The following is a 12236-nucleotide window of genomic DNA, read 5'->3' as shown; positions in this document are numbered from 1 at the left end:
AGGGTATTTGTGCAGAAATTGGTTTCACAATTTAGAAATGACACTTTTTAGACTGAGTCTGTTCCATTACATATGATGATGACCTATGTATAAAAAGTGTCATTTCTAAATGGTGAAACAAATATGTACACATATCTATCGCATCAAACAAAAGCTGAGAATCTCTACTTTAACTTAATAGTAATTGTGAAAACCTTATAGAGTATAGAGACAAAAAGAACTGTCCCGTTACATACACACAGCACTGTGTATCATTCTAAAAAACTTGAGGCATCAACTTTTGAGGGAAATCTACCTGGCAATTCTTTGACCACATTTTTGAGCCAATGTCTACATTGGATAAGATAAGGAGACATGGCATCTTCACAATTGTAATGACCGCTACACTGTACACTGATCCCATTAGACAGGTGGGTATCTACAGTATGTGCCTTAGAATGAATGAAACACCTGCTGCCTCTCATGTCCTGCCTTGACTGCTATCCCCGCGGTGGTAAAGTGATTGATCATTTGATGTTGGCAAGGATCTATCAGTCGTTGTTCACGTGCGCCTCTTTATTCCCATAGGTTGACCCCTTGTCAATCTCAGTCGTTCCAATCATCATGCGCATGCCAACAGAAGCTAGGGAGAAAAGAGAAAAAATAAATACAAACTTAGTCATTTGAACTTAAAGGGGTCACAGACAAAACTATGGGACTAGTCAGTTACATTGTTATCCAACAACAGCAGAGACTATGCACATGCACACCAAAATCATTATAGAGTGGTTTATACCCTACAATACTTGACAATTGTAAGCCTCAACAACGGCTCCTACAATCTAAAGGTAGAGGCACTGTGTAGACAGGACCCTAACCCGTTGCCGGGGTTCGCAAAGCAAGACGAAGAACTGATCACACAACCAGAACGATGTCCTCCTGGCCATGTGAACACAGAAGCGCATACAGGACAGAGGGTGTTCAGATGCACCTACCCCCGAGAGGAGAAGGGCAGGTGATGGAGAGAGAGCAGTACAGCAGCATGGCTGCAGCAGCTTGCAGGTGACTTTGGGAACGTGGCGTTTGGGTGTAATGTAACCGTAGCTTTGTCAGTCCATGCTGAGTCCATGTCGGATGGACTGAAAGCGCATGTTGGTCACTCTTGCTTGGGACTCTTGCTTAAGTCCCTGCTTACTGTGAGGCATCAAGGGGGGGGGGGGTGATTTATGATCGTAAAGAATAACTGCCATTGCACATTTTCCAACAATGCGAACAGATCTACTGTTGCTACATCCTAGTGTCTCAATACTTCTTGTTCCCCTGGAAGAGGTGACTACAACAGTAAGTCAGCTCATGTGTTCGGTTTTCCTGGCGCGTGATTGGCCCTGAGGGATAACAAACACATTTTCGAGATACCCCTACCCGAGGTAGAACAAATGACAACAATGATTTTTCTTATCTTTAGGGTCTCCCATGAATGAAATTGATTGTTGTCAAATTTTATTTTTGGGGGAAATATGTTTTTTGGGTTGTTCTTTAGAGCTACCCCAATCCCTGAAAAAGAGCCAAATTAGACCAGGCCGAATATGGGGAAGGTGACAAAAAAGCCCATAACTTGAGAATGATCACTCTTTTCCTCTTCAGATTTGCTGAGGTATGAACCAGGTGGTTGTCCTACATCACCAAATAGTCAGACAACTATTTACCTAAATAAATACTGAATTATAGTCCTGTAAACGTAGCTTTAGTTTAGACGGAAATTGCACTTTTTGGTGACAGGAACATAGGACTCCATCACTTTTCTCTCATTTATCAGAAAAAACAGAAATCCCTGAAAAATATATCATTACTGAATTGTCTAGGGTGCTATTGAACACTAACCAGTAGTTGTATGGAAATATCTCATACAGTTCTATTGCAAATGAGATTTCTTTAGACATAGGCCTACCTCTTCTCTGATACAGTCAAATTCCGAATGGGGGATAAGTGGCATAATAGCCTATAAGTTAAGAATGCCTACTCTGATGGTCATCATATTTGGAGGGGGAAATACCAGGTAGGAGGAGTAGTGGAAACAAGACTGCACTGTGCATGTTTGTGAGCAACTACATTGTCCCTCTCCAGCTCTCAATGGGGTTGCAATATTCATAGTCATCATAACCATCCTTGTTACAGTACGATTTCCCTTCTCAGTATTTCTCACAGACCCAATAGGCAGGATTTGTGTGTGTGTGTGTGTGTGTGTGTGTGTGTGTGTGTGTGTGTGTGTGTGTGTGTTTGATCCTCTGACTAATTTCTCAGGAATTTCAAGTGTATTGTGGTGAAGTAGTAGAGTAGTAGAGACTAGAGAGTAGTAGAGGATCTACAGATCACACATTCACTCTGCCCTCCTCCTCAGGTCATACAGGGTTAGGGGCAGCTTATGAAACTATTACTGTTTCCTTCCTCTTTTTTTTCCCTCTTTTTTTTGGGAAAAATTGAGAGAGACAGAGACTACCTGCCAACTGTACAAAGAGACACAAATCAGAGACACATACTTCCCACAGATTACAAACACCCAAAAATAAGGATTGACTAATGTCAAATCTGCTGGGTGAAGTACAACCATGTGCAAACACAGCAGCAAGATTTGTGAGCTGTTGTGACAATAAAACGATGTCCAATGAAGCACAACCACTGTAAAAACCATAAATAAGTATCTGCACTATTTGCACCATACATCCATACTATTTTCACAGTTGTGTGTGCAAAATAATAGCATCCGCACGCTCAAACACTGTGCAAAAAAAACGCCGTTTATTGCAAGCTTTCGGTCATAGACCTTCTTCAGGCATAAAGCAGACAAGTGAATGCAGTGGTTTTAAGGGTTCAAACAACATCACTTGATTTAGCCAATGCACAACACCTGTGTCCAAAAAACTGGGAAACTACCCTTGTGGCAACTGTGCCCAGTGCCACAATACCAATGAATTCACAAAACCAATGAATTCAGCCACCCTAGAAATCCCAGTAAGTGGACTAATCACATCAAAATGCCAATGTGATAAAATCTATATTGGTAAAACAATATAAAAAGTGTCGAAAAGATGTGAACTACCCCGTAGCCTAGTCATGTCAATAACCACTCCCACCCCATGTCCTCCCTTAGGTTCCAGGGCATAGAGCAGATTACCCTTCAGAAAGGGGGTGATGTTGACAGGAGGTTATGCCAGAGAGAGCTTTTTTGGATCCACACCCTAGAAAGTCTACAACCCCTAGGTCTAAATGAGGATTTCGACATGAGTGTCATGCTATGAATAAATTACTTTAGATTTATATGTTCTATGGCTATGCTATATGATGTCTGCATGTTTGTATTTTTTTTTGTTCTGCTATGTATATTATTGTAAATATTTGTTTTTGGTGTTTCCTGTCTCATGAACACTTGTGTATATTTTTGTAGTCCACTAAATCTAAGACTACAATTCCCTTGATGCTTAGTCACTAGGTGACATTTTTGACACAGGTGTTGTGCATTGGCTAAATCAAGTGATGTTGTTTGAACCCTTAAAACCCACTGCATTCACTTGTCGCTTTATGCCTGAAGAAGGTCTATGACCGAAAGCTTGCAATAAACAAGTTTTTTTTTGCACAATAAAGCTTTTAAATTGAAATTGAATTGAATTGAGAGAGAGAGAGAGAGAGAGGGTTGGCAGAGAGAGAGAGAGGGGGGGGGGTGGCAGAGTAGAGAAGGGGGAGAGCGAGAGAAAGAGAGAGGGTGGGCAAAGTAGAGAAGGGGGAGAGAGAGAGAAAGAGAGGGTGGGCAGAGTAGAGAAGGGGGAGAGAAAGAGAGAGGGTGGGCAGAGTAGAGAAGGGGGAGAAAGAGAGAGGGTGGGCAGAGTAGAGAAGGGGGAGAGAGAGAGAGAAAGAAAGAGAAAGGGTGGGCAGAGTAGAGAGAGAGAGAGAGAGACTTCTGACCTATCAGTATGAATATGAACCCATCTGTTATTGCTGTTGGCTTACTGTTTCCTCACAGGGCTGTCTGGCTGGCTCTGGCCTGTGCCCCACTGCTCCCAGTATTGACCAACCTCTACCATCTCCACCAGCGGAGGCAGACATCCTCATTCCATTCTGTGCATTACCACAAGCCTGTTCTCCCCATGTCCTCATCCACTAGTCTCCACTGCTCTACCCTCCCCTAACCCCATTGACCAACCTCTACCCTCCTCTAACCTTATTGACCAACCTCTACCCTCCCCTAACCTTATTGGCCACCCTCTACCCTCCTCTAACCCCATTGACCAACATCTCCCCTCCCCTAACCTTATTGACCAACATCTACCCTCCCCTAACCTTATTGACCAACATCTACCCTCCCCTAACCGTATTGACCAACATCTACCCTCCCCTAACCTTATTGACCAACATCTCCCCTCCCCTAACCCCATTGACCAACATCTACCCTCCCCTAACCTTATTGACCAACATCTACCCTCCCCTAACCCCATTGACCAACCTCTACCCTCTACCCTCTACCCTCCCCTAACCCCATTGACCAACCTCTACCCTCCTGTTTAGGACTGTTCTTTTATACATACATGAGTTGGATTAAGAGTATATATGGTCGCCCCGCGGTGGTGTAGCGGTCTACGCACTGGCCGCTAGTGCATGCTGCCCACCGGGGCCGGGGTTCGTATCCCGGCTCGCCAGATCCAGATATGGCCGAGGCACACGGGAAGCGGCATATTGGCCGGCCGCTTCCGAGGGGGGTATAGGAGTATTTCTGGACTAGGATCCGTCGCGCAACACCGCCCCCTGGGTGCCGGAATAACGGTACTGGGCTCGAGGAGCCAGTCAGCCTAGTCTGCCTGGCGCCCTCCTCTGGGACTGCCGGCCACGGGGTCGTGCGGCGGATCCTATACAATAGGCAGGGGATAATTGGATGCTAAGTTGGGTTAAATTGGCTACCAAATTGGGTGAAAAAGGGATAAAATCTGAAAAACAAATGTACAAAAAAAAAAAAAAAAGTATATATGGTCAACGATGTCCAGACAGCAAAACCATTTAGCAAGACCGTTGTGAGGTTTGATAAGCTCAGAGTTACTAGTTCACTAGGGCTCACCGGCAGAGGAGAAGCCCTGTCATCGTTCCCCTAAGTTACAAGTTACCCTGACGGACAGACAACCAGATAAAACCTCTCCCTGGGGTTTAACCCCGACATGGGGAGGAGATACATATATACAGTATATATATATATGATCTTTAAATCTGATGCCTATAGCAGCATCAATAGTAGCAGTAACGTACTTAACCCAAATTACTGTTTCCACTGTTTACAAGCTACCCTGTTACAGTCACTCGCAGGTAATTCATGCATATTCCTGTTTTCTTGAAACAGTCATCGGATATCATGCAATTTCAGATATCATGTGGCCAATTTACTCATCACGCACTTTAATGAGTTTTCTATCACATAATATTATCAGTGTCGCACTTCATTCGCAGCCTTCGCAAACGTTGTCATAAGCAAACATGCGCATAACACGGCACATGATACCGTTGTGTAACGCCCCCCCCCCCATCTCTGAAGTGGCGCGTTTGTCGTTACACCTTTTTGCTCGACGACTCTCCCTACGAGTGAGCCCTGGGGTTGGGGGGGAGGGGAGGGGAGGGGTGGGGTGGGGTATCCCTCCACCATGCCAGTGCTGCTAAACTGGCTGGGGTGAGCGAAGCTCTAGAGTCCATGATTACTGCTAAGGTCACCGTTTGTCTGGGATTGAGCAATGTTTTGACATGATTCATCTGGAAGCCTCCAAGGGTCGAGCAGATGCGACAACAGGATCCGCTGCCTGTGCCCACCCACACGAGCCAGTCGCCGATAGACGTGAGAACCCGAATGCCTCTGCCCAACAGGCAAGGGTTGGACATGCACGCTGCAGTCTGTAGACACCCTGGGGGAGAATGAGCATGTGCACTACTGCTCCAAGTGAAAGGGAGCCCACGCCACGCATGCACACGAGTGGCCATGCACATGTAACCCCTAGAGAGGGCAGGTCGCTCACTTTTTTTTTTATTGCAGGTCCGCCCGGCAGGGAACTTTTTATTGCAGAAAAAGGTGCCAGCCCTGACTTATAGGGCATAAGGGGTCCTGAGCAGTGCTGCCTAGTATAACTGCCATGCTTGTGTGTACAGTAAGGTGTACTCCACGGTCAGGTACTGGAGACTCAGTGAGTCCCTGTTGGCTCTAGGTGGGTTCCTCTTCCCAGGCTCAAGTCATTTAATAATGACAACAAGCGAGCTAGCCAACCATCCGACTGTTAGTTGTAGCCTACACGAGAGACCTAACGAGTTGTAAGCCTATAACTTCACGCTAGCAAGGGTTCAAACAATTAAAAAGAGCCTGCAAGTTAGCTGTCGGCCTTCTCATGTTAGCCTGCTAGCTCAGAGAGTAGCTTGCCAAATGTGTCGATATAGGTCTTATACAGTATATAGGACAGACGGTAGATGGTCTATCTGCCTACAAGCATCACCGGGCTGTACCAGGGGTGATTGTATAGAGGTACACAGCGTGCGTGTCCCATAGTGAGGGATCGAACAGAGTAGACTTAAAGAAAAGTTATTCTTATGGTTACGGCATATTGAATATTTGGACAAAGGTTAGATGGGTAACAATGACTCAGATTAGACTAGACTCTATCACAACAGTAGATAGAGTCTAGTCACATTTGTGACACGATCCGGTCATGGCAAGTCGGCAACCGATCAAAATGGTCTGACTTTTATTTTGAAACACAGAAATATATTTCAACGTTGTTGAGCATCAGAACACAAACTCGCTAGTCAAGCCAAAATACTGCAACGCAATGGATTCGGTGAGTAATCTGCTGCTACCTAGTTAACACAACTTTACATTGTCACTCACAAAACAAGCTGTTAGCTGACTAGCGAGTGTGTCGTTGATTTTCAACAACGCTGAAATGTATTTACATTTTTCAAAGAAAAGTCCGAACATTAAATCAGCTGCCAACTTGCAGACCAATTGACCAGACCGTGTCACATTTGTCAGGTTAACGATCAAAACCCTCAAAATCTCCCGTCTGTAGAACCTAACTACCTAGCCTTTGTACTGTTAAACTGTTAAACTGATACAATGGATTCAGCTAAGAATGTGTAGGGTAGGACCCACCTGCGACACAGATTGCCAGAGTGCCCAAGATGGTAAGCGTGGATCCAGAGGTGACGAGCTGGATGAGGAGCAGGCTGAGGGGATAGAGCAGCAGGGCAGACCAGCACAACCAGTTGATCAGGGCCCAGGGCCGCCGTGGAGGACTGACTTCATGGCCGGGGAAACACCCTGTCTGACGGTACTGCTCCTGAAACCTGTCCTGTCAGGAGGAAACACAGACACAACCAGTTAACAAGGGGCACAAATAGGGGTCCAGAGTCTACGAGCCACATGTAACAGTAGTCTATGTAGGGATGGCATTTAAGGATTCTAGGAGGCACTATCCAGCTGAGCTAGTAGACTGTAATTTCTATTAGCCCAGCCGGGTGACATGCTACTAGCCCATGGTGTAAATGATGCCATTGCTAAAGCAAACAATGCCTTTAATACTAAATAAACACTATTTCAATTAATATATACATTAATATTCGACTACACAATTTGTATTTCTCTTATTTCTCTACTCTTCTCTTGCTTTTTAAATTTTATTTTATTATACAGCAATGTAACATTGTGAGTGGTTGGTTATTACTTTCTTTCTATTGCTGTTCTTTTGCAATTAGAACACAAATCTCTAGGCCTGACTGTCTAGTTGGCCAAATAATGTCACTAGCCAGCTCTGAAAATCACTAGCCTTACGCTAGTGGGCTAGGTACATTTCCATCTGTGAGTCTTTGTATTCAGATTCCCTTTCGGGTCTTCTTCTAACCTTTTCCTGGTAAAGCTTGTGGAGCCAAGCAGCACATTCTGCCTCATCCTCTGGGATGGACTCCAGAGGGATTCTCCTGGGGGAGGCAGAGGAGAAGAGTAGAGGCGTTGTTTTAAATAACAAAATCACTGCATAGGAAGGCGTGGCACGACACTCTCTCATTATGAATGGAATGTTGAACCTTACCTTCCTATGCAGGAAGTAGAGGGACACTTATTCTTCATCTGATTCTACAATATCAGTCAAGTTACTATCTATCTATGGTGGCTGAAAAACACAATAATATCATTAACAAGAGGGGGTTAAGATTTCATGTGATTTTTATATATATGATTACATTTTTTTCGGTACCTCACAAAGAGATCTGCATGATACTTTTTCCCATTGAGAATCCCTAGTAACGTCGGAGTCTCTCTGTTCCTGAAGTTAAGTGTGGCATCATACACAGCAGCAACTAAAGAGGAGAGGGCAGAATGCATGAGGTAGCAGCACACAGACAGACAACATGGCTCTGCAGTGGAGTGTCTGCATAATCTACTGACTGAATTAACATTTCAGTCAAAAGCGAAACAGCATTGTTCAGTGGCATCAATTGTTGTCTAAAATATTCTGTTTATGTATTAGACATTTATTTTTTCTCTTTTTGATTTTATCCCTTTTTCACCCAATTTAGTATCCAATTATACCCAACCTAGTGTCCAATTATCCCCTGTCGCCTATTGCGTAGGATCGGCCGCACGCGCACCCCGTGGCCGGCAGCCCAGATGAGAGAGCCGATAGACTAGCTACCGGCCCCTCGAGCCCAACACTGTTATTCCGGCACCAGACGGGGGCGGTGTTGCGCGACGGATCCTTATCCGGAAATAGCCTATACCACCCTCGGGAGCGGCCGTCCAATATGCTTCCAATATGTGGGCCCCGGCCATATCCGGGTCTGGCGAGACCGGGTTTCGATCCCAGTCCCCAGTGGGCAGCTTGCACCAGAGACTGATGCTTAGACCGCTGCGCCACCGCGGGGCAATACATGGCATTTCTACAGTTGAATCAAGCCACAGAGGAGTACCACATCCAGCCAACAAGAGGCAGGTAAGCCAACTCTTTCTTGACTCTTTCTATGTGTTTATATTAGATACAGTTGAATCGAGCCGCAGAGGAGCCCTGTGATGCTCACCTGTCCCTCTGAGGTTGTGGACAGTCACAGCGAAGCCCTTTGTCCTGGGCAGGAGGTGGTGTTTGAGTTTGGGCAGGCCTTTGCTCTCTGCCACCTGCATGCTGATCTGGTGTTTCTTCTCTGTGAAGCGGGTGCCCTCACAGTGAAGCAAGAACTAGGAGGAGAGTCAGAGATGTCATTGTTAGCTTTATTACTACTGTACTAGGTTATCAACCATGCTGCATACTCATGTCAACTAGGTAGCGAAGGAAATGTGGTGTCATTTTACTGACCAGGACTTACCCAGTAGTTCTCTGGGTAGTCCCGCAGGTTCTGAAGACTCTGAGTTACTGTCTCGCGATCTTCTTCCCACTTCCTCTTACAGAAGACAATCTCCAGGAAGTACCACATCCAGCCAATGACAGGCATATAAGCCAGCTCTTTCTTGACTAACACTTTTGAGCTCTGAAAGGGTAAATATTTGACAATTGTTAAATATATATGTATATATATGTTACGGTACATGTGGGAATACGGTACATGTGGGAAAACTAGGGTTAGGGTTAGGTGCTAGGGTGCTAGGGTTAGGGTTAGGGGTAGGGGTAGGGTTAGGGTTAGGGTTAGGGTTAGGATTAGGGTTAGGGTTAGACTTGCCAGCATGTACCAAGTCGACGTAGCACCTAACCCTAACCCTAGTTTTCCCACATGTACCGTATTCCCATATGTACCGTAACATGTACTATATAAATATATGTATTGTAGAGGGCACCAAACACTGTTGGAAATCCCAGTCCCAATGCATAGTACAGTATAATCAATGACTAAAGAATGGACACATTGAAGGCTGTCTATTCACAGAACGAGCTCCGTATTCGTTCTCGTCTAGCCCAACACAAGAAGAACGCGTGAGCCAAAGGCAGTCCTGGGCGGGTCACCAAGACAAGAAGCACAGGGGAACGTTCCTCAGCCCTCATCCAGCATGCCAGCAACCGAGCAATACAGACAGCCTATTATCCAGCTCGTAAAACAATACCAGCTATAGAAGTTGCTTTTCTTTAACCAAGGCTAATTTAAAAAATCTAATAAACCAAGGGTATTTATTTGGTTTTGATGTTTAATCTTTGCCCTAGAGTGTAATTTATTCAGATTTTGTGCAAATCCTTTTTTTATTATGAGAAGCTCCTAATCTGCCTCTCTGTTAAAATAGTGACTACTTTCAATATGGCCACAATATTTTATGTTATTACATCATCAACCACCAACTGTATTGTCAATCCCATCGAGCCTAAGTCAGATTTGATTCTCAACAAAGCCTAATCATAAAAGGTAGACTATAGGAGTTTGGTAATGTGAGAAACTTGAGTAGTGCATTGGAAGTTTCCGAAAATCAATCTATCACGAGAGAATGGTAAAAGTTGACTTCAATGACTTCAGTCATTATGTGTACAATGATAATCCACTCAATATAATCGGTAATATTACATTGTAAGTAGCATAAACATTATGGAAGCTTGCCTATACCCATATCTTCAGATCTCGTAAACGCTACAATGTAGAAATGTTTAATGGTCCAAATATCCTCAATTTTGCCAATGGCTTCAAGCAAGGCATTAAATAGCTTAGAATCGATATGGTTAGGAACAATACCAACTCTGCCATTGGAATTACATTGGGACTTGGGCAGAACTACCAGTGAGAACTAGAACCGTACCACAAGTGGCCACTAGGTTTTGCAGTGTGCCTACCAGATGGCTGATTGATCCCATGAGTATAGTACCACCAATTACCCCTGTGCCCTTACCCCAAGGACCCCAAATCTCTCACAGAAGGTCCAGCCACACATAAAATCGATTTCATAGTTGTGGTTGAGGACGACGATGGCGTTCTCCTTGCCATACAGCCTGTAGCTCTCTGGGTCTGTGTAGAGTGTGCATTCAGTGCCAGACCACCACTCCAGGATAGCCACCATCTCTAAGGAATAAGACACACACATGAGCCATGAACACACACACACACACACACACACACACACACACACACACACACAATTAATCATGCTCACACTGCAAAAAGTCAGCTCTCAAAAACAAGAAAAAACACAAATAAAATGGGGGAAACATTACTTAAAATAAGCAAAATGACAGAAGGGCAAAATGTCACTTGCCAAGATGTTCTTAAAACAAGTAAGAGATATCTTAAAACTAGTGCAGTCAGACAAAAAAACAAGCATGCATTGCCTTGATTTATGATATTTCATCTTACTTTGATTTACTTTTTGCAGTGCAGTTCAAGCATCGTGTGTATGGCAAACTTCTGAATATCTACAGGACTTTGTTCAGTCACACATCATTAAGTGCGGTGGATCACATGGCATGATGAGACTATGGTTAAGGCAGATGACATATGGACAACTATGAAGGGCATGAAACCACCAGCACAAGCTCTGCCCTGACTCCGATGAAGACTTGCTTCCTGTTTATCTGTTCCCTCTGTTGTTGCTAAGTGACACCAATGTGATAACCATGGTGAAGCAAAAACAAAGTTAATGATCACCAATTTGAGTAGTGTTTAAAGTTATCAACGAACAAGTGAAATGTGCATATTTTCGATCCTGTAAATCCTTTTTGAAGACCTACAACACCTCGTACAGAGAGAGTTAGAGTCTTGATAGAGTGGATAGTCTCTAAATAGTTGATAGTATAAATAACAGAGCCCTTTGTCAGATGACTGGTCAGATGCACTGCAGACACAAGCATGACATTAGAGAGAAGCACTTAAGCCCTAGATGTAGCTCACACACTCACGGCTGGAGATGCAATAGCCCAGCCTGCAGTTGATCCTGCGGGCCAGCTGCTTGTTGAAGGGCCACAGAGGTAGAGTGCAGATCTGCAACAAGTTGATAATGAGGCCGCTGGCCAGGAACACATAGCAGATGAACATCTGACACAGGAACTGGGATTTCAGCAGCTGCAGGAAACCCATCTTTCTTTCTTTTCTTTTTCGAATCCTCCCTTTAAAAGTGCCTGTATGAAGACACAAACGGATCCTCCAATCTCAAACAGTTTCCTAGAATCACACACTCGATCATGGGAAATAATCTCACGGATCAGCATCCGTCAGAGAGCTTCCAGTCTTGTAAACCCCACTCTGGCCGTCTGCTGTAGGCAGAAGTGCTATCCCCGGCTGACACAACG

The 12236-nt window shown here is 44.5% G+C and overlaps 1 protein-coding gene across 1 annotated transcript; it reads right to left on the bottom strand.

Annotated features, from left to right (window-relative positions):
- Window positions 1-530: 530 nt before the first annotated feature.
- agpat4 (1-acylglycerol-3-phosphate O-acyltransferase 4 (lysophosphatidic acid acyltransferase, delta)) lies at window positions 531-12024 on the bottom strand (the record flags this gene model as incomplete). The annotated part of the gene is made up of 8 exons (XM_080550402.1): window positions 531-622; window positions 7145-7343; window positions 7893-7968; window positions 8244-8346; window positions 9064-9217; window positions 9346-9507; window positions 10844-11013; window positions 11847-12024. 8 exons carry the CDS (start codon window positions 12022-12024, stop codon window positions 531-533), a joined length of 1134 nt encoding a protein of 377 aa, XP_080406528.1.
- Window positions 12025-12236: the final 212 nt, after the last annotated feature.

This window comes from Nansenia antarctica (genome assembly GCF_963989245.1).
Source record: "Nansenia antarctica genome assembly, chromosome: 1".
NCBI classification, from domain to species: domain Eukaryota; kingdom Metazoa; phylum Chordata; class Actinopteri; order Argentiniformes; family Microstomatidae; genus Nansenia; species Nansenia antarctica.
Note: the sequence above shows the minus strand (reverse complement) of the source record. Positions and strands in the feature narration are given on the sequence as shown.